The sequence below is a fragment of the Hemiscyllium ocellatum genome, chromosome 3 (genome assembly GCF_020745735.1).
Source record: "Hemiscyllium ocellatum isolate sHemOce1 chromosome 3, sHemOce1.pat.X.cur, whole genome shotgun sequence".
NCBI classification, from domain to species: Eukaryota; Metazoa; Chordata; class Chondrichthyes; order Orectolobiformes; family Hemiscylliidae; genus Hemiscyllium; species Hemiscyllium ocellatum.
The window spans coordinates 94,216,125-94,240,330 of record NC_083403.1 but is presented as its reverse complement, the minus strand read 5'-3'; the positions used below and the strand labels follow the sequence as shown (position 1 = coordinate 94,240,330).

General features: G+C 41.0%; 1 protein-coding gene across 1 annotated transcript in view; it reads left to right on the top strand.

Moving 5' to 3' along the window:
* Positions 1–24,206, top strand: part of adgrb3 (adhesion G protein-coupled receptor B3) — an 870,525-nt gene that overhangs the window by 352,290 nt on the left and 494,029 nt on the right. The window contains exons 6-9 of the mRNA XM_060821286.1: positions 15,006–15,172; positions 18,159–18,321; positions 23,539–23,640; positions 23,963–24,069. Coding sequence (XP_060677269.1) covers positions 15,006–15,172; positions 18,159–18,321; positions 23,539–23,640; positions 23,963–24,069 — 539 coding nt within the window. The remainder of the gene's footprint in view (positions 1–15,005; positions 15,173–18,158; positions 18,322–23,538; positions 23,641–23,962; positions 24,070–24,206) is intronic.

Genomic DNA, 24,206 nt, shown 5'->3' with positions numbered 1-24,206 from the left:
TCTGTTTCCTGAGAAGAAGGTAAATGGGATCCAAATCTGAATGTTTGTTAATGGAGTTCATGTTTGAATGCCACTCTTCTAAGAATTCTGTGCATGCATTTTTTTGGGCTGTTCCAAGATTGTCCAGATTGAACTGGTGTCCCTCTTCATCTGTGTGTATGGATACTAGTGATAGTTAGTCATGTCTTTGGGTGGCTAGGTTGTGCTCATGCATCCTGGTGGTTAGTTTCCTGCCAGTTTGTCTCATGTCATGTTTGTTGCGGTCTTTGCAGGGTATTTTGTATCTGCTATTTGTTCAGCTGGCTGTGGGTATGGAGTCTTTTAACCTCATCATTAACTATTTTAGTCTGGTAGTAAACAATATCCTTACCAGTATAATGGTAGAACTAAAAGCCAATGGAGAACTGCAGACCAGCATTTGCAAGAAAGCCACACACACTGACCAGATACTCAACTACAGAAGCAACCACCCTAATACCCACAAATGGAGCTGCTTCAGGACACTATTTAAAATGAGCCACAACATACTGCAGCACCACAGAACTACGAGAAGCCGAGGAGAAACACATAACATATTCAAGAACAATGGTTACCCAATAAACACAGTTGGCCAATTCCTACCCAACAGACCAAAACAGAAAGACACAACATGTCCAGAGACTCTAGCCACCCTAGCATACATCAAAGACATTTCAGAGATGAGCACCAGCCGACTATGGCCCCTGGGTAACATGGTAGCCCATAAACCTATTACTACATAAAACAACTGCTGATGAAGTTAAAGGACCCCATACCCACAGCCAGCAAAATGAATATAATATGTAAAATACCCTGCAAGGACTGCAACAAACATTACCTTGGACAAACCAGCAGGAAACTAACCACCAGGATAAATGCGTGTAAACTAGCCACCAAAAGACGTGACTAACTATCACTTGTATCCATACACACAGTCAAAGAGGGACACCAGTTCGACTGGGGCAATGCATCCAGCCTGGAACAGGCTAAACAAAGACATGTGCGGAAATGCCTAGAGGCCTGACATTCAAACCCAAACTTCATTAAGAAACATATAGATTTGGACCCCATTTACCAACCTCCCAGAAACAGAACTGGAAACATTATCACTCACCACAACAAACCAAGACACAGAAATAGCAGGCAGGACAGAACACCAATGCTTCACCAGAGGCTCAGTGATGGTGTTACCTAGCATGGTGACGAAACATCTGAGAACAAACCAACCACTCAGTGAGCGAACATCCAACCTGATCCACAACCCGAGCTACAAACCTTTTCCAAAATCTCAAAACATTTGCAAGAATCTGGTGGCAATACATTCTGCACCCCATTATGCATTCTGCCTATATTTTCCCTGGTGATAAAGCTTTTTTTATGTCCAACGTCTCATAGAATAAAGAATGGCAGTGATCTCACATTGGACAGGCAGTCCTAAAGTTTGATGAATTGATGCCAAATTTTTATCATAGCTTCAGTAGAAAGTGTAAGGGAATGCAGATTTCTGAAATTCTCACCAATCTTGTGTAATGGTTACAGCAAATCGTTCATTCATTTATTCTCCACCACTGCAAAAATGCAATCCAATGATCTTAAACATCAGTGTAGCAAACTGTGAAACTGACCATAAAAACACAAGTACTGTCAGTGAGAAGGAAGAACTTGTTCTAAAGTATAATTGTGATCTGTTGTTGAACTCCAAACAATTTAGCCTCTAGACTGTACTAAGGGTGTGCTACACTGCTGGAGTGTGTTTTTCAGAGAAGACGCTCTATCAAAGTTTTGTCTGCTCTCTCATTGTACTAGCTCGAAGGTTTCGAAGACAGTATTATCCCTTAACCAAAATCACTGAATCCGATTATCAGTCATTAACCTTTACTGTGTGTGGGAGCTGCTGTGTGCTGGCTGCTGCAACCCCAACCTTACAATAAATCTTACACTGCAAAAGCACCTCACAGCTGTAAAATGTGCAAAGTGCTCCAGAATTGTAATTTTTTCTAATAGACTTTGTCACATCTCAAAAGCAAATAACATTCATTTAATAATAGTGTCCAATATTAGCATCACTCAGAAACAGTTTCAGAGATTTCAGAGGAATGTGCAGCTAGAGGACATCACAGAAGTAGAGAGAAGACAGGCCATTTGATAGATTTGGAAAACAATGATGAGAATTTAAGAACTGAGGCTTTTCTTGGCTGAGGGTTGATGATGGTCTGTGAACATGGAGATTATAGATGAATGGGTCTTGAAGTGAGTTACAAAATGGCAAGTGCATGAACTCAAGGTTATGGCAAACCTGTTTATTACAAATCCCTGTGCAAATTGTACAAAATGACACTTTCACCACACTCTCCAAGATCAAGACTGTTTGCAATTATTTATTTCAAAGTTAATGGCCACTAATTATCTCAAAGCTCATTCAGCACATTTTAAAAAGTGTTGACATTGTAAAAGATCAGTATCCACCGTTTTCTGACTAGTGAAAGCATTTCCTATTTGCCTCTTCCATCCAAACAGCACACAATTTTGAACACCTGTATAAAATCTCCCATTAATTTTGTCTATTTTAATAAGTATGACCCTAGATTTTATCCTCGCTCAAGAAAAACAAAACCCTTCAAACACAGAAGCTTTGCTGATAGAATAATCATCTCCATTAGAGATAAAGATTCTTTTTTGCACAATGATCACAGCAGTGGGATTGTGCTCAAAATGAGGAATTAGTTTTCCATTTTCTGTTTGTTTTCCAAGTGATTCAATGAATCGATAAAGGTGATATTCAATCGGTGAGTACTGATGATAGAATGAGTCAATTTGCTGTCAGATTTTAATCAGCCTGTTTACAAAGGGGCAGATTTAAGGAACACAGATGATTATTAAGCCAGGACACTTCATCTATTGAATCGTTTGAACTGTGTTTGCTAGCACAGCTCTCTCACACAGTCAGACCCATCAATTCAGAATCCAATGCTCGAAACAAATCGACTTTCTAGAAATCAGTCGTGCTGAACAAACAAGAAATTTGCATTTATATAGAACTTTTAACATAGCAAATAATCCCAAGGTGTGTTACACCTTATACACCAAGGTGCATGAAGGGTTGCCTTCAGAGGTTACCAAAAGCTGGTTCAAGACTAAGACTTTAAATAGGATCTTAAACGAGGATAGGAAGGTGAAATATTTTTGGGTAGGGAATTTTAGAGAATAGGAATGAGGAATCAGGAGATATGACCACCAGTGATAAAATGCAGGGAAACAACAGATCTTGATGGGAGAAGAACAAAGATCTGGGAAAGCTAGAGGGAGAAATGAATACTTATCAATCCTGGCATTTTTGCAGGCCGATCATGTCAGAGGAGACAGGATTTCATGAAAATAACTCATTACTTGAATAAGAGAGAGATCAATTGCATTGGAAATCTTTTTTCCATTCCCTTGAAGCAAATGATAATTTTGTTTGTTATGCTGAGTGCATTACACCTTTGAAAGCAGCCAAATTTTGGAGTAATCAACACAGAAAAATCTAGATTGGAGATCAATGCTCCCAATCTCTGATGCTCTGAATTTCCTGAACATTAAAGTTAACCATCATTTGATGTGCGCTAACAACAGATAATTGGCAAAAGCATGGGAAAACGATTTCTTAGATTAAGGGCCTTAACACCAAGAACAGCAAAAGGGACAGGACAGGCCTTTGTTTGTGGAGGTTCACTGTGCTTTTCTCAATTTAATTCATATATTGATGAAAACCATAATAATCCCAGAGTCCCTGGGCCACTAACCAACACTCAACCTTATCCCTGCTTGACCTGAATTCTCCTGCAAAGAAACTACAACTGATACAACTTATGAATGCCATATGCCCATCTGATTCATCTCGTACACTTCGAAATGGAGCTACAGGACCACCTGTACATTCACTTCCAAATGTTACAATATCCTTCTTTATGGATTTTAAGTAAAATATAGATTTATGTATGATATTTTAGGCATTAAATTGCAAATGAAGAGTTCATAAAACATGACTCCATTTCTACAAACAGAAACCTACTCAGAATCTGTTGCTAACAAAGTTTTGTTCTCCTACAGCATTTTCTGATTCTAGCTTTGCATATAATTGTATTAAAAAGATCCATAATTTGTTTAACAAAGATTCCAAATGTTGATATTTTATGAGAATCATAAAACATACATTTGTATCTTGACTGTACAATTATTTCAAACCCTTGATACTATTTGCAGAGCGATACTGGCTGGCCCATCCATGACTACATTTCATCAATAGTTCAGGCAGCTTCTCCAAAGAGGATATTTGCAGAAACCCACTCAAATGCTGGGGACAATAGTGACAAAGTGGTAATATCATTGAACTAATAATCCAGCAACCAAGACTAATGCTCACTGGATGCAAGTTCAAAGTATCAGGGATGGTCACAAAAACCCATCTGGTTCACTAAAGTCCTTCACAGAGGGACATCTGCCATCCTTACCTGGTCTACCCTGTATGATACGCAGTAATATTGTTGACTCTTAACTGCAACTTTTCAAGACCAATCGGGGAGTGGCAATGGATGTTGGCCTTGCCACTATTGCCCACGTCCTATGAATAGATAAAGAAAATGTGTTTTGTGAGGCCATTGGTTTTCTTTCTTGTCATATGAGTTATTTATTAAGCAAAAGCAAATCCTCAATGTCATGCAATAACTTTTTTCATTTGATGGGTTTAAGGGAATTCGTTTCCTATTCAGGCTGCAAAGGGGATGCTCCTCAGTAATGAGCAGCATTGTTTCATGGAGTCTGTACCAAGGTCCCAGTGACTGGCTGTGTAGGAACCTAGCCCTTGCACTGAATTTGTTCCGCAAGGACCACAGTCACAGTGGTAGTTCTGTGTTCATTGGTTTTTATTTCATTTTTTTTTTCCTTTTTTTCCATTCTAAGTTCCTTGACAGATAAGGTTTGTCACAAGGAACTTGTTAACAACTTCCCATGTTCCTCATTCCTTGATCCAAAAGATGTCCACTGGGGTATTTTGCTCAGGAAGGTTCCTCCATGTAAGGCTTGAGATGATGGCTGGCAGGGATGAGTTGAACAGATTGCAATAGAATGGGTAAGTGAGAGGCAGCATGGGTGGTTTCAACCAGCTTGTGGGTTTTTGTCAGTCAATAGATGCATATGATGTTTGTGAGGACAGGATGCCAGGGGAAGGATAATTTGTTGGGAAAGTTCCTTTTATAAAGCCCACATAATTATCATCATATTGATGTTAACAGAATGAGAACCATCGAATGGTACAGCACAGCCCATTATTCTAGAGCTACCTCTTTGAAGGAACTACCTAATTATTTCCATTTTCCAGCTCTTCCTTCAAGGCCTTACAATATTTTGTTTCTTTCTCTGGCATTTATCCACTTCCCTTCTGCAAGTTATTATTGAATATACCTCCGCCTTCTTTTGCACATTGCATTTTCGATCTACCTCTCTATAAAAAGTGTCCCCAAATGTCCCACTCTTGTGCCAGTCACTATAAATACATATTCTTTTCTCAATAGTGTTCCTGCTCAATAGAAACTTGTTCTTCCTGTTTAATCCAAAACATATCACATGCATAACCATTCTAGTCCATGAAATCTCCCTTAAACTTCAAAGCTCTCAGGAAAAGGAGCTATAACATTTTCAGAGGAGCCTCAATTATCCGAATTTCAGACAAGATCCCAAGGTCCTAACGTTTGGCTAAACTATGTTATCTAGCATTCGATTATCTGGCATTCGATTAAACGAATGAAATACCCTCCACCCGTGTCCTTCAAATAATCAAGGTTTTTCTGTAGTCTGATTTCTCTGCACAGATGCTGCCAGACTTCCTGAGATTTTCCAGCAATTTCTGTTTTTAGTTCTGATTTCCAACATCTGCAAATCTTTTCTTTGATTTTCTAAGGAAAACAATGCCAGTCTCTACATGTAACTGCAGTGGTTAATCTTGAGAAACGCATTCTGGTAATTCTCCTCTGCTGCCCCTCCAAGGTCTTCACAGTCTTCCTAAAATGTGGCTCCAGAACTGGTGTGACATTCAAAGACCTAATCAGCAATTTATAGTGCATTGATGTGTTCGTGCTGGTGTTAGACTGGGGTGGACAAGGTCAAAAGTCACACAACATCAGTGTGTAGTCCAACAGGTTTACTTGAAATCACAAGCTTTCAGAATACTGCTCCTGCTTCAGGTGAACTAAAGAAAAGCCCACAGAGATAGAACGTATTGGCAGCAAGACCAAAAGACCATGCAAATGGTGTGAGTGGAGTGTCGATAGGCTGAATAATAGGTCTCTGCTGATCAAAAATGTAGATTGTGTCAGTAAAGTGGGAGAAACGAGGACTGCAGATGCTGGAGATCAGAGTCAAAAAGTGTGGCACTTGTAAAGCACAGCAGGTGCTGCAGCATCAAAGGAACAGGAGAGCCAATGTTCAGGTATAGTGTTGGTGAACTGTCAACAGCTGAACAACTAGTGACGGGATGATCTATAATTCAATTTATTGAGGCAGGAAACAACACCTCCCCCACGATAATCTTCAATCTCCCACAAGACCACATACTCAGCCCCCTATTTAGTTCTTTAGATGCACACAAATGCACGGCCATATTTTGCACCACTTCATTTACAAGTTTGCTAATGTCACCACTATTGTAGGTCAGATCTCAAACAACGATGAGACATCATACAGGAAGGAGATAGGATGCTCAATGGCATGGTGTAAAGACAACAATCCCTCCATTAATATCAGCAAAACAAAGGAGAGTGGAGGGCATGTCCCTTTCTGGTTGAGAGCATCATGTTCCTGGGGGTGACGATCATCAACAATCCAACCTGGTCCACCCACGTTGACACTACAGTCAAGAAAGCACAGCAATGCCTCAACTTCCTCAGGACACTAAAGAATTTTAGCATGTCCATAAAGATTCTTACAAATTTTTACAGATGCACCATAGAAAGCATCCCATCAATCATCACAGCATTGTATGATATCTGCTCTTCCCAAGACCAAAACAAATTACAGAGAGTTGTGATCACAGTTCATCCACCAACCTCCTGTTCATTGACTTCATTTATACTTCTTGCTCTATCAAGAAGCAACCAACATAATCAAAAACTCCTCCCATCTGGTTATACTGTCTTCGATCCTCTTCCGTCGGGCAGAAAAATACAAGTTTATATTCACGGACAAACAGATTCAAGAACAGCTTCTTTCCTGCTCTTAGCAGAATTTCAAATGGGCCTCTTTAGTTAGTGTTGATGACTCTCTGCACCTTCCTAGTAGCTGTAACATCGTATACTGCACTCAGTTCTGTTACCTCATGCATTGTATAGAACAATCACCTGTAAAGCATGTAAAACAACACTTTTCATTCTACATATATAAGTCATACTTATACATGCAAATGGTGTGAGTGGAGTGTTGATAGGCTGAATAATAAGTTTCTGCTTATTAATAAGTCTGAATAATAAGTCTCAATACATATATAAGTCAAATAATCAACCATTTTGTAGTGAATCTGTAGTCACAAACTGGCTCAGATTAGGTAATGGTGGCAGATTTCTTTCCCTAACTGAATATTAGTTAAACCAGATGGGCTTTTACAACAGTTGACATTGGCTCATTATTTTATTCCAGTTTCTGTTCAATTAAATTCAAATCTCACCATCTGTCCTGGTGGGATTGGAACCCGTAATTCCGGAACATTAATCTAGGGTTCAGATTACTATGCCAGTGACTTTATCACTGCACCACCAACTCTCTCATGTGCCACCAATTCAGCAGTTTTAAAGAGTGAGGGCACAGTACAAAATTGGGTCGACAAGTGGCTTCTTGACATTCAAACATGATGATGTGTCATCTACATATTCCAAAAATAAGCTCAACATCCATGGCAAACAGGGCCAGCAAGCAGCACAGGAACTAACAGATTAATCGCGGCAGAGAGAGAACAGCAGCTGGACACAGCAGAGGAAGCTTATGTAGTGATCGTAATGAAATTAGGCAGGTGGATCTTGTGGAATATGATTTCCTGATTGGGACTGTTAATCTTGTCCAATCAAGGAGTCCTGGCTGACAGTTAAAAACAGGAGTGTTGCACTTCTGTATGTAACTGTATTGTTTAATGTACAAATGTCATTGTCACTGTCTTGTGTGTAACTGGGATTTGAGATTTGCCCTCATCTCCCTGTGAAATGGTCAAATGGTAGGGTTTGGGGTCTAGCTTTGCTGCTCCTCTCCCTTGTAAAATTGCTGTCTCTTGTACAGCTGTAAATGTTTATTGTAAATTGCTTTGTAATTTGGTTAATAAAATAAAAAAAAACAGGAATGTCCCCTCTTCCAAGGTTATGTTAGAGCCCGGGTGTCCTTGGAGAAGGAGCACACGGTCTCCACCAACACCCTAGGTTGTTCAGGGAGAGGTGGGCGCCGCAGGGGGTGGAGTGCATTATTTCCCCCTCCAACTCTATTTTGATTTAATCCCTGCCCTCCCCTTCACTGTTTGATCACACAGCATTGCCCTTTGAGATGAAGGGCACTGCTTGTCACTGGCCACTCAGGTGTTTCCTTTCTTCCTGGTGGTGGAAACTGAATAAAGATTTGTGTACCTTGTGTCTTTCACTGTGTCTCACAAAAAAAAGAACAGGACTGTTTCTTGTTCACTCTGAGAGCTGACTCTGAGGGAGTTGGATCAGTGTCAAGGAAAAAAAAACAGGAGTGTCAGACATCCTGACACTCTGGGAGTTAACTCTGGTGAGGTTGTATCAGAGTCAAGACTGCCGACGTGTAAATAAAGAGTGACTTGGTGATAGGGTGCTGGCCTCTGTGGAGTTATTTCAATGATAATGAGAATGAGGTTCAAGAACAGCTTCTTCCTTGCTGTTAATAGACTTCTCAACTTTCAAATCTACTGTTGATCTTGCTTTTTCTGCACCTTCTCTGCAGCCATAACTTTGTATTCTTCACTGTTCAATTACCCTATGATCTTTGTATCTTATGATCTGCCTGTACTGCATGTAAGACAAAACTTTTCACTGTACCTAGGGACATGTGACAATAATAAATCAAATTAAATTAAAGGAAGGTTTGGTGGTCAGATTAGGAGTCAGGAAGTTTCATCAATACCTTTACGGATGCAAGTTTGAAAGCATAATGGACCACAAATGCCTGCTAGGTTTACTTAAAGAGGACAAAGTAGTGCCCCCTATAGATTCAAGCCAAATTCAGCAGTAGATACTAATACTAAATGCATAAAGTTACAAGTTGGAACACTGTTCGCGAGGCCAAGTAATGAATACGCATGCATCAAGCCATCTCCCACTGGCAGATACACCACTGCAATTGTTAAAAATGGTTTTCAAATTTCTCGACACATTTCCCATCACAGCTGACAGTATTAGGGTCTGGATGCAGAAAGATCTTGTCCTAGCAAAACTGAAACAACTGATGGTGATGGAAGATAGCAAAGGGCCATCATAATCAGAATCAAAACCTTTGTGGACCCAGACAGACCAGATCACATTGGAAGACAGTGCATTATTATGGGGAGCAACAGTGATTATCCTGAGCAAAGGTCACTGCCAGATACTGTCTGAACTCCACCAAGGTCATTCAGGAGTTTCCAAAATGAAGATGTTGGCAAGAAATTATGTTGTTGGTCAGGCCTGGATTCAGACATAACCACGTTGATGGGCCAATGTCCAGAGTGGCAATAACGACAAATATTACTGCCAGCAGCTTCCCCATATTCATGGGAATTGTTGGGTAAACCCTGAACTCAGTGACACATCGAATATGCAGGTGCTTTCAGGAGCTCAATGTTCTTAGTCATTATGGATGTCCACTCACATGACTGGATATCCATAGGGTTCATTCAACAAACACACGGACAACAATAAAAAAAACTACATGCATGTTTTACAGTACACAAACTCCTGGAAGTATTGGTCACAGATAACGGTCATCATTTACCAGGTGGAAATTTGAGTATTTCCTAAAGAGAAATGGTATTCAACATATTCTTATTATCTAATAGCCTGGCAGAAACAGCAGTCCAAATTTGAAAGACAGGCTTAAAGAAACAGCCTATAGCTTTACTATCCTGGTTCTGATTTGATTATAGGACTACCAACCATTCAACTATAGGGATAGCTCCAGCAAAGTTGCTGATGGGGAGAAGACTCTGCACCAGGTTAAATCTGATCTTCCCGAACTGGCGAGGAGGGGAGGAGGTGAAACAGCATCAGGAATGCCAATGTCAGTCACATGACTCCCCTAAGCAAGACAGATAATTTACTTCAGGGGATGAAGCCTGATTTAGGAACTACAGGATTGGCCTTCCATGGGTAAAGGACATGATCAACATGAGGTCATGTCCTGTGACATAAGAAGTTTGGGTAAGGTCAATGTCCTGAACAAGCATCTGGACCATATGAAAGCTTGAAACTTCCAAACAGTGCAGGTCCAAAATGTGCCTGGCCCTTCAGTACAGATGGAGAGATTGGTGGAACCCATTGGGTCTCCTTCTCAAGTCAAGCATTGAAGAAATCTCAGAATCTGAAATGGATATGTTGAATGTCACTGCTTCAACAACTTTGACACCTGAAGAAGAAAATGAATTTTTTCTAAGATGTTCTGGGCATTATATAAGGAGAGTTTGGGCCTGTACTCGTTGAAGTTCAGAAGAATGAAAGGAGATCTCATTGAAACACATAAACTTTTGACAGGACTGGACATCTTAGATGCATGTTCACTTTGGTTGGAAGGGACAAGAACAATGAATCATGGTCTCTAGATGTGGAGTAAGCCTTTCAGAACTCAGAGGGTGGTGAACATCTGAAATTCTCTACCTCATACAGTTTAGGAGGTGAAGTCTTTAAATATATTTAAGGAAGAAATAGATTTGAGGTTAAAATGTCAAAGGACATGGGGAGAGATTGGGAATATGATGCTGAGATAGAGGATCAGCCGTGAACATGTTGAATAGTGGAGCAGGTTTGATGGACTGAGTGGCCTACTCTTGCTCCTAGATTCTCCACAATTTACCGAGTTTATCCCAAGGCTGTGGGCTCAAGTGTTCATTCATGCATGGGTCCTACTGGAGGATTAACTCCAGGCTATTGGAACAGCAGACTGGTCATTTCACAGTCAAACTGCTCATAGCTTTGAATGTTCTTTGTAGCCGAGCCATTTTAAGAATTCCCTGCAAATCCTCAGGTAACAGATGCCCTGTTTCGAGGGCATCACAGTGCTCAAGGTTTGACATGGATGCAGCCAATCCATTCCAGAGAATTAGTGACTTCACCTCACTATGTAAGTCTCAAGTTCTGGGTTCCTTAAACTACACCCAAGAGGGAAGCAAGGCTCCGGTTAACCACAGCTGTATTTATTCATTATAAGGGTGTCCACTCATTCAGTAAGTGACCAGTTGAAGAGGATACTGGACATGCAACACTTCATTTTATCTTCCAGCACCCTCAGTGGATGACTCCTGTATCATCAGGGATATGACCACTGCCTGCCCCTAACCCCCAAAAACCAGGCTGCTGACATCACTGCATAACTATGAGAAATTCATTAAAGTGCCTTGACTACAATGAAATGGATTGGCCTTAAGCAGCAAGGTTCTCTCCCTGAGCTTGATAGTGTGCTAGATCCTACACAACCTGACAATTCAAAGAACTTGGTTGTTAGAGCTACCTGAGGAGGGATTATTTCCCTTAGGAGGATGAGAAGAAGGAACACCCAGCGCAGTAAGGACATTCAGATTTGCCTTAATCAACTTGTGCTTTTTATTCTCCATTGTTAGTGACATAAAACAGCCTGTATCAGTCACCATGGAAACTATAAATCAGCCTCATCACTGTTACCATGCCTTTTAGAAGAAATTCTCTCAAATTGATATAATATGCCATATCACTCAGATCCTCTAGAATATCACAATGTCTAAATCTCTGCTTGGTGGCTGACAAAATATTACTATGAGATGAAAGGAAGGAGCCATGTGTTGTGTAACTAAATGAAGAAGGTATAATTAAAACATTAATGAGCTTGTTTAGGTCAATTATGTTATTAACACAAATGCAATGAGTGCAGCATTAATCTCTACTTGTTGATGATGTTTCAAATCATACTCCCAACATACAAATATTTCACTGCTCATATTTCTCCACCACTCCTCCCATGGCAGGAGGTGTAAGTGTAACTTTGAACAGCCAAGTCTAGTGTTAATGGGATTGCGTTGGAGTGCACTCCACATGGATCTGTGAACATTGACTGGGATCACTGACAGGTGTCAGCCTTAGATTCCCATTTGAACCTGCCCACCGACAACCAACTCCAGCTCCAACTGGACAGAGATCACTTAGTAACCAGTGGATCCATGATTTCTGTGCAACAATTAACAACAACTTTTTTTAAAGATTAGATTACTTACAGTGTGAAAGCAGGCCCTGTGGCCCAACAAGTCCACACTGACCCGCCGAAGCGCAATCCACCCAGACCCATTCTCCAACATTTACCCCTTCACCTAACACTACGGACAAGTTAGCATGGCCAATTCACCTAACCTGCACATTTTTGGACTGTGGGAGGAAACCGGAGCATCCGGAGGAAACCTACACAGACACGGGGAGAATGTGCAAACTCCACACAGTCAGTCACCTGAGGTGGGAATTGAACCTGGGTCTCTGGCACTGTGAGGCAGCAGTGCTAACCACTGTTCCACTGTGCTGCCCACAAGATGAAACATCGTGAAATGCACTGCCAAATTAGATTAGATTCCCTATTGTGTTAAAACAGGCCATTTGGCCCAACAAGTTCACACCGACCCTCCAAATAGTAACCCACCCAGACCCATTTCCCTCTAACTAACGCTGTGCCACCGTGCTGCCTAAAGCATTATGGAGAATGAATTTGCATTCAAGCAGCGCTATGAACACAATAAAATGTCCCAAAGTGCTTAACAGGGGATTATCTTCTAAATATTGATATCCCATGTACAAAAGGAGATGATACAGTGGATGATTCAAAGCTCAGAGACAGAATTACCACTGGTGGTAAGCTGGTAATGTCACTGGCAAGCCAGGATGCTTTATTTATGTTCCGGAGTCCTGGGTTTGAATCACACAATGGTAATTGGAGAAATATGAGATTTTTTTTAAAAATCTGAGATTAAAAAGATGGTTTAATGGCAAATACTCTCAAATGTTTAAAAACCTATCTGGTTACTAATGTCCTATAGAAGAAGAAATCTGATGTCTTTATCTGATCTAGCCATGATTGAAGAATCAGACCCATAGCAATGTGTTTGATTTTTCACTATTCTTTGGCAAATAAGCAATTAATGCTGGACAACCTTGAACCAGGCAAGACAGGGGAAACGCAAGAAGGATGTTACCAATGCCTGGGAAATCCAGAACCAGGGATCATAGTTTAATGATAGGAGATAGGCCACATCGAACTGAGATAAGGAGAAATCTCTTCACCAAGGGAGTGGTGAACCTGTGGAGTTCTATACCACCGAAAGCAGATGAGGCTTAAGCATTCAATGTCTTCAACAACTAGTTAGATATAGTTCTCAGGGATAAAGGAATCAAAAGGCATGGGGAGACAAAGGGAACAGAGTACTGAGTTGGAAGATCAGAAATAATTATATTGGATGGGAGAGGAGGCTTGAGGGCCAATGGCCTATTCTTGTTTGCTATAGGATTTCTATTTTCCATCTTAGGATGCAATAAATGCTGGCTTCAGCAGTGATGCCCACATCCCATGTTAAAATAAAAAAAAGAGAAGGAATCATCTTACAGAAAGAAGGAAGTCAAGAGGTGGAGAGATTTAAGTTGGGAATTGCAGAGTCTGAGGGGCCCTTGCAGTTGATAACAGTGCTGCCATCAGTTAGCTGATTATAATCAGGGATGTTGAGGATGTCAGATTTAGAGGAGCACAGAGTGTATCAAGAGTTCTGGGCAGGAGGAGAGTACAAAGATTGGGAATGGAAAAGGTCACAAAGGGATTTGGAATCAAGGATGAACTTTTGAAAAAGACCAAAAGACCACAGATATGCAACAAACACAGGGACTACTTGAGAAATTGGAAAGATTCAGAACTGAAGAAGAATCATAACAGACTCAAAATGTTAACTGTTTTCTCTCCAAAGATGCTGCCAGACCTTCTCAGTTTCTCCAGTACTTTTTGTTTGTTTGAGAATTTAAAAACTCTTCTTTAATGTGTATGAATAGGTCACTTATTCAAAAGGACTGAAGCCAGCTACAACCCTGGTAAATCAGTTGCTTTCATTTACTATTATCGCTCACATAGAAGGATTTGACATAATGGCAAGTAAGTATCAATGATTCTCATAGAGTACTAGCCCTGTAAGGATTACCACAAAACATAAGGTCAGGAATTAGAATCGGACAGCAGTTAAAGCACAAAGAAGACAGGTGTGTCCATACTGGCTTCTGCAAGTGATATCCTTTTCATCTCACCACTTCCGCCTTTTCCCTGGACTCCTGCAAATCTATTCTCTTCAGACAATTAACTATTTCTCTTTTTGATAGCCACAATTGAATTTGTTCCAATCACACTTTCAGGCAGTGGACTCCATGTTCTGACCGCTCCCAGTGTGCAACATGTTTTTCTTCATGTTGCAATTGCTTCTTTCACTAACTGCCCTGTATTGTTATGTTAATGTTCTCAATCTTTTCCCCAATGGCAATCTCTCCCTCTACTCTGTCTCTGATCCTTTTCAGCACTTCTATCAAATCTCATCTTGATCTTCCCCAAGGAGACAATTCCAACTTCACCTCTAACTGGAATTGGAGGAAGAAGGATAAGTTATGGGACATAAAGAATACTTAACAAAATATTTAAAGTCACCAATGTACTGACAGGACAAATTGGAAGCACATTGATTGTAAATGCCTCTCTTCTTAAAAGAAATTCTCCCTCTATCTTTGCAGTGGATGGCCAATGGAAGGAGTGGAGTCCTTGGACAGATTGCTCAGTGACATGCTCCAATGGGACACAGCAGCGAACCAGACAGTGTACTGCTGCAGCTCATGGTGGTTCTGAATGCAGAGGACACTGGGCTGAAAGCAGAGAATGTTTCAACACAGACTGCACAGGTGTGTGTTTGTTAAGACTGTTCTGAACACCATTATTTTTATTGGGAGTGGGGGAAGGAGGGGGTTTAGATGTGGGTGGAGAAGGTTGTTTTACTTCTGAAAAGCAAAATGGAGCAAAGGAGAGCTTCAGTGTAAGTTTACAATCCACATTTACAGATTGAAAATGCATATATTTTATCTTCGGAACATGGCCTGCACTCAGTTGAACAAACTTCCAGCATCAGTCCTACAACTTGTAATAGCATGGCTGACCAGCAGAGGGAGAGCTATTCTAATGGCGCATTCTCAAATAGATTAGATTAGACTTACAGTGTGGAAACAGGCCCTTCGGCCCAACAAGTCCACACCGACCCGCCGAAGCGCAACCCACCCATACCCCTACATTTACCCGTAACCTAACACTACGGGCAATTTAGCATGGCCAATTCACCTGACCCGCACATCTTTGGATTGTGGGAGGAAACCGGAGCACCCGGAGGAAACCCACGCAGACACGGGGAGAACGTGCAAACTCCACACAGTCAGTCGCCTGAGTCAGGAATTGAACCCGGGTCTCTGGCGCTGTGAGGCAGCAGTGCTAACCACTGTGCCACCGTGCCGCCCACCAAATAGTGGGACAAAAGGCTGACACATCCCTGAGATAGAATCAGAAGACCTAGTATTTATTGCCACTTTTATCATTTCCTTACATGCAGCACAGAGGAAGCCATCTAAATCCTCAAGACCTAAGGGTTTGGGTGTAAATTCCTTGCATATACACAACACTGTCAACCCCAATAGTACAGTAGGCTAGTTCAACAAACTGAACATTTTTAGCATGAACCTTGAGATCATTGGAAATAACTACTTAAAATCCTAAAACAAATCCATAGTGTGGAGAAGCTGCTGAAATAATGCATTGATTGAAAAGGTTGCAAGCTCCACCTGGAAATGGGCACTAATGTCTCCATTGCAGTGATACAGGGGTACATCTTTCTCCTCTGCTTAACATTGGAGCACAGCTGACAATGTTGCTTGGAAGCAGGGAAAGGTATCTATCTAGACTGTTGGGCGGGAGATATCATTCATCCAGACGGCTGTAGGAAAAGGCACATTGGTCAAAACTACTGGAAAAGTGGAGAATAACAGATAATCCTGCCAAGACATGAACAAATTTATTTAGACTATTCGGAGACTGGGAAGTACTGCATAAACCTCTGGAAAATAGGCACATCTTTCTAGACTGCTGGCAGAGCAGGGAACGTTTTCCACCATTGGAGAACTGCAAGCATAACTTTCTCAGTTGCCAATAATCCTTAGATTGGAAAAGGTAGCTGAACAGAAATGTTAACAATGTTCCGTAATCAGATGGTATCGCCCCCATCTCCAGCTCCTGCTGTGCATCACACTGATGTTAAAACATACCCTTTGAAAACAGTTTATATATATTGAACTGACTAAATTGGTTTGTTTGACACGATACACAATATTTCTCTTTAGCTTTGCCTATTTAATCTTTGATGTGAGGTGCCAGTGTTGGACTTGGGTGGACAAAGTCAGAAGTCACACAACACTAGGTTATTGTCCAACAGGTTTATTGAAAATCACAGGCATTCAGAGAGCTGCCCCTTCATCAGTGAAGTTACCTGATGAAGGGGCAGCACTTCAAAAACTTGTGATTTCAAATAAACCTGTTGGACTATAACCTAGTGTCGTATGACTTCTGACCTTATTTAATCTTGTCAATTTAACTTTGATCAGTTTCACTTCTGATCCAGACAATTCTTTTCAGCATAGGTTGAGTACCAAGAACCTGTTGTCTAACATTACTCAATAATTCATGTAACTGGAAGTAACTATTTTGCCATATATAATTAGTCCTGATCCCATGTTTTTTGCACTCAACACCATAGTAAAGCAATACTTCAACACATCATTCAAACCCACTACTCCTACTGGGGCAGCACGGTGGCACAGTGGCGAGCATGGCTGCCTCACAGTGCCAGGGACCCGGGTTCGATTCCAGCCTCGGGCGACTGTCTGTGTGGAGTTTGCACATTCTCCTCGTGTCTGCGTGGGTTTCCTCCGGGTGCTCTGCTTTCCTCCCACAATCCAAAGATGTGCAGGTCAGTTGAATTGGCCATGGAATTAGGTGCTTTAGTCAGGGATAAATATTGGAATTGGGGGTGGGTGGGTTACTCTTCAGAGAGTCGGTGTGGACTAGTTGGGCTGAAGGGCCTGTTTCCACACTATATGGAATCTAGTCATGTAAAACAATACTTTAACACATTATTCAAACCCACTACTACTAAGCAGAAAAATAACAAAATGTGGCAATTGAAGTGTTTTCATTTCAAATGACAGGAAAGACAAATACTGATGTCATCTATAAATCTTCAAACCTAATGAATGCTAGGTAGAAGCCTAGTTATAATGTTGTGAAAACCATGGCCCCAGATCCTCTCACAGTTGCTTGTTTCAATTGCTGAATTGGACATCCATTCAGGGGGTTTGTGATACAATGGGTAGCTTCCCTGCCCCTGAATCAGAAACTCTGAACATTATAAGACACGCACTATAATGACAACCTATTGCAGTAGGTTCATAGTTTTACTGCTATCTTCATCCTCAGCTATAGCAATTTTGCAATCATCCTTTGCTACTCATAACTCACAATCCTTGATAGATATTAATGGAGTATCTCATAAAGATGCTGGATAATTGTCAACAAAAACAAAAATAACTGGAAAAATTCAGCAGGTCAGAGTAAGAGTCACTGGATCCAAAATTTTGACTCTGCTTTCTCTCTACAGATGCTGCCAGACTTGCAAAGTTTCTTCAGCTATTTCTGTTTTTGTTTCAGATTTCCAGCATCTGCAGCTATTTAAATTTTGTTTACTGGATATGTTCATCTTGACAGTATTCTCATCACAATCATTCATCAGCCAGGTCTTACCTCCTTACTTCTAACACAGCTGCATTCTTATTTTGCATTTTGGTATTGAAGAGAATGGGAAATGGAATCCATGGGGCTTCTGGAGTGGATGTTCAAAGTCATGTGATGGCGGTTGGCAGAGGAGAGTCCGAGTGTGTCAGGGGCTGGCAATCACTGGGAAGCCTTGCGAAGGCCTTGGGGAAGAGATACAGAAGTGCAGCGAACAGAGGTGTCCAGGTAAGACTGTTGGTTCTTACTATTCTTTGTAAAGTAACCCAGCACCATGATATTAGAGGCTACAACCTTGCTTAGGTTTAGTTTGGTAACTCTTTTGCATTTAAATCATAAGATTATTGGTTCAAATTCCAATCCAGAATCTTGAGCCCGAAATGAGCACGGAAAGACTGCAGCCTTGTTAAAAGTGTTGTCTCGTGTGGGGGTTGGGGGTATAAATCATAGAATCCCTACAATAGATAAGCAGGCCATTCAGCCCATCGAGTCCACACCAAACCTCCAAAGAGCATTCCACCCAAAACCAACCCCTGTAACCCTATATTTCCTATGGCTAATCCACATAGTCTGCACATCCCTGGACAAGATGGGGCAATTTAGCATTGCTAATCCACCCAATCTGCGCATCTTTGAACTGTGGGAAGAAACTGGAGCATCTAGAGAAAACTCCTGCAGATACAGAGAGAACATGCAAACTCCACAGACAGTCACTCAAAGCTGGAATCAAACCACGTCCCTGGCACTGTGGGGGGAAATGCTAACCACCGAGCCACCATAGCACCCTAAGGTCAACAAAATGTGGTGTGTTCCATCCTCAGGCATTTGTAATGGATCCCACTATTCAAAGATGAACTGGGGAGATTTCCTTGGTCTCTCAGCTTGACCAGTATTGCAAACACAACTACAGATTACCATCTTATTTCTTCATAGTTGTTTGAAAGAAGAATTACTGTTACATCAAATAGAGATTCTATATTGCTAACCTACATTGTCCCCTCTTTCAGACATCTCAGAATCACACACAATCTCAGCACACATCCAGACTGTGGACATTTGTCAATTCAGCCTCTTCCCTCTACGTTAATTCAACCTTATTTTCTCCTTCATGTCTTCATGTGGTTTCCCCTCAAATACATCTGTCCTATTTCACTCAACTAATCCACATTCAAACCTAATTGTGGGCTTGAAGACAACTGAAGGAATTTATAATGTCAAAGACAGAAATCATTCTGTCTGGTGTAGGAAGACCAAACATTGGAGGAGGAAACTTCAAAGTACAGCCAGATCAAATTAGGAAGAGATGTCAGGAATTATATATGCAAACAGAGCATTAATGGAAAGTTGGAACTCCACAGTCCCACCCATACCACAAAATTGAAAATTGGCACTGGGATGATTTCAAAATTTCAAAACTGAGCTTGATGAATTTTTGTCACTGCCAAAAATATTTAGGATTAGGGACCCAGGCTGATTACATGGAAGTGAAATAAAGATCAGCCATAATATAATTGAATGGAGAACAGATTTGATGGACTGAATGGCCTCCTCCTGCTCCTATTGTGACAAACTCTGTGGTCTGTTGATTTGATGTTTTGTGCACAAAGCAGCTCTGGAAAGCAGCATTTGCTTATAAACTGCAACCAAGTCACTGAGTTAAACATGATCAGCCTGATATCTTAAAATTTAGTTTGTTCAAATTTATCTTGTGTTAAGACCATAAGACATAGAACCAGAAGTAGACCATTCAGCCTATTGAGTTCACTTCACCATTTCACGAGATCATAACTGATTTGTTAATCCTCAACTCCACTTTCCTGCCTTGTCTCATAACCTTTGATTCTCTTACTGATTAAAGATCTATTGCAGCTGCAGTGTCTGCTAATCTGAGAGTCTTAAGTGGTTATAAATGATGTGTCCACCATGACTGTCTTACCCGACCATTTGCAATTGATGCAGAGCAAAAGTCTCTTTCCTTTTATTGACTAAGTGTATTTTGAACTTGTCGATGTTGATTAGTGATGTCTGATCACTGTTTTAACTTCTCAGTGCCTGTGCCAAGGTTGGTTGCCACAACTTGATTATTGAATTCTTCCCTGCAGCCAGTGACCAAATAACAACAGAGTGACTGAACAAAGTTAATGAATGGGCAGTGGTAGATCTTCCCAGGTTGGGAACACCACTGTACTGAGCTAAAGCTGCTGTTGCAAGTCAGGATGCAGAGGAAGCTGTAATGGTGAGGCATAGACAAGTGATGTTACCCAGAAAGTTTAATCTTCCCCTGAGCTGATCTGTGAAGCTCTGCAAATGCCTATTACACTGATCACAATGTCAGACACTTGGGCTCAGCCCCTGCTATCTGCACTGATTCTTATTATAATCTTTAAATTTGACTGCAGCTTAGTGATTAACTCACTATCATTTCACACAAGTCCCCCCAACACACTCAAAGCCACCCCTCAATTCAACGGCACTCCTGACATGACTGCATCCCCAACTGCACTATCTAACTACCCATTCCCTGACCCAAACACTTATCTCATCATCATCAAACATCACCAACCTCCCTGCTCCCCAAATCCAAATACTCCATCCCTAAACCAAACCAATCCAACTGCCCACCCTAAACTTGAGCTTGAGAGGTACTACTTGAGAGGTGGTCCGATTGAAATGTATAAACTTTTTACAGGACTCAACAGTCTGGATGTAGCTATGATATTTCCATTGGCTGGACATGTTGGGAGGGTATGAAGGGGCTTCAGAACTATAGGACCCAGTGTCAGAATAAGGAAGAATTTCTTTGCTCAGAGTGTGGTGAACTTTGCAGTTACCCAAAAGGCTGTGGTGGCTCAGTAATTCAACACATTCAAGAGAGAAATCCATAATATACCAGCAGACAAATTAGGAGTAGGCCAGTCAGTCCTTTGAGTCTGCTCCATCCTTCAATAACATCTGATTACTCCAAACTCCTGCCAATCCCAATAATCTTTCATCTCTTGCTTACCCATCTCTTCCTTAAAAATATTCAAAGTTTCTGATTCCCTGCCTTTTCAGGAAGAGTTACAAAGAGTCTTCACCTTTGAGAATAAAACAATTTGGCTCATCTGTGTCAAATAGACAAGCCCTTATTTTTAAACAATGACTCTTTGAAACAGTGTCTTCCACAAAAGATAACACTGTTTCTACACCTACCAGGCCAAAAACCCCTCAGGATTATGTATGTTTCAATCAAGTTGCCATTTACTCTCCCAAAGTCTGACAGGTACAAGCCTAGCCTGTTCAACCTTTCCTCAAAGACAATCCACCACATCCAGGTTCTAATCTAGTATACATTTTCTGAACTGCATTAAATGTTTTTACATTTTTTAAATCAGGAAACCAGTACTGTACACATTAGTTTAGGTGTGCTTTCACCACACTCTGTTTAATTGAAGTATAACCTCCCTACTTTTGTATTAATTTCCCCACATTGATCGCATCAAATGAGAATGAAATAGCATGGGAAAATGGTGTTGAGAAAAATGACAAGCCATGACATTGTTGAATAACATAACAGTTTTAAATGGGATAAATGCCTACTTCTGCTTCCTTGTTTCTCTATTTCAATGTCCCAACTATCCCCTCACCCCTGTCCCATTCCAATCATTCACCCCACATGCACTCATTAATTCAATTAATCAATCTGCCATCCAACCACTGACTTGGCCTTCCCTTCACTTACTTATAATCTGTTGAAAATTATATCGTATATATTGTCCACTAGAGACGATCGTTCACACACAAACCAGCAGATGGAGTCTGTTAGGAAGATAAAATTAATAAAAGGATCTAAATTTAACAGCTCCTGCAATTCTAATTCTCACTGACTGAATACATAACTGTTTTTGTCCCAGGAAAATCATATCCTTTTCTCATACACATACTCATTTACTTATAAAACCATTGAAAGTCTGCTGATCTTGAAAAACTTACGTGAAAATGACAACTAATGTCACAAAAAGGAGTGTTCCCCTTTCCTGGATTTATTTTCTCTGGATCACAGCATAGAGGTGAGGATCAACCAGCTGAAACTTAATATAGCCTTTTGTGAAGCTGCTGTGAATTGTCCACACAATATAAGGTACTGTAAGTGGAGCAGGGGGAAAGCAGTAGATCAGGCAAGATCTCAGTCCCCAGCACCCACTTATCTTTCACTCTCTGTGCAGTTGACAGAAATTCAGCATCCATTTCATGTCCATCCCCTCCCTCCCTCTCCAATAACAGCTTTAGTAAATAGCAGTTGAGGCAAGGGGTAGGGGATAAAGGCAAGCAATCAACCGAGGTGGCATACCCAAAACGGTCAGGAGTCAGTAACCAGCACCACCCCAATTACACTCTGGCTGTGTTACGTGGCCTGCCCATTACTAATCACACCCCCTCCACCACCTGCATGGCTGCAGCCTGGTACCACCTCTTCCCTCTTCTTTCCATTCACCTGGAAAGCATTGCAACTCAGGGCCTACTTCACAGGCTATCACTTCTGATGGCCTCTTTCAATAAGTGGCTGAGATGGTCTCCCAATTTAATAATTTCCTGCTGCTGCGCAATGTCAGTGTATAACATAGAGGTGATACTGGAGGACAAAAGAACACATTCTGTAAAAGAAACTAAGATACAAGCATATTTCAATAGGGTCACAATTATCTGTCGTGAAAACCTTTGTAGCTTTGAATACATGTCCCAACATATCCTTTTCCTTTGTACACATTCCCCCTGCCCACGTTCATGCACTGCAGCCCTATGCTTCGTACCTGTTCAAGGCAGAGAAGGTGAAAAGCAGAGGCATTCAAAATTGTGAGAGCATAAATAAGTGGAAATAAAATAAAACAGAAAATTAATGGAGAAACTCAGCAGGACTGGCAGCATCTGCAAAGATAGAATGGGTTCCCAATGACTCTGTTTCTCTCTCTACTCAGATGCTGCCAGACTTGTTGGGTTTCTCCAGCACCCACTAAGCTTTTATTTTAGTAGCATATAATTGTTAACATTGTCAATAACCAAATGTCAACCACAGATGTGAGGCCAAAGATCCAGCAGAAGACATGGATTTAGAAATTACACAGTGTGTTGTTGTGATCTGGAATGCATTGCCTGAAAGGGTATTGAAAGAGGATTCAATAACAACTTCTCAATAAGGAACTGGATAAAGACTCGAAGGGAAAAAAATTCCTGGAGTGATCGGAAACAAACGTATTGACCTTAACTGCTCTCTGAGCAATTAGGGACAGGTGATATATGTTAGTGTAGCTCATATCTCATGAACAGATTTGAAAAATACAGAGTGGAGTTTTTCAAAGAGTGGGCACATACATGATGGGCTGAATATGAGCACTAACTCATATCTGATTCTGTAAATTGTGTCAGGACACAGATGAATTGCAGGTGATGGTTTGTCCTTTGTTTCAGCACCCTATGAGATATGCCCTGAGGACTATCTGATGGCCATGGTATGGAGGAGAACTGCAGCCGGGGACTTTGTGTTCAATAGGTGCCCTCTGAATGCGACAGGTAATGTCAATGCACACCATCATGTTTTGTTACCAGGTCTTGCAAGAAAATAATATTTTTCAAATATCCAACCTTCTTGCTTCTCGAGGAAGAAATAATTTTGTTTCGCTTCCTTTGAAAAATAAGATAAATATTTCATATATCTATGTAGCAAATGTGTTAATTTGGACACATTATTTGTCAAATGATTTATACTGGATGAATGAGGATCAATTGATTCAATATGCCACTTACATTTAACAGGCTATTGACTATGTTTTCCTCCCTCTGCATTACTCTGCCAATGCTGTCATTCATTTCTGCTTTTCTCTGTGGCTTGCAGGCACCACTAGCAGACGCTGCTCCCTCGATCGTAATGGGATTGCCTACTGGGAGCCACCCAGCTTTGCAAGATGCATATCAAATGAGTACAGATACTTACAGCATTCAGTAGGTGCACAGTCAGCTGCAGTGCTTCTTACTCACTGGGACTACCAACAAAACAAATCTGTCTTTCTCTGTATTTATGCTAGTGATCGACATACATGAAAAATATTTAAAATCGCCCTCATTTATTAAACAATGAC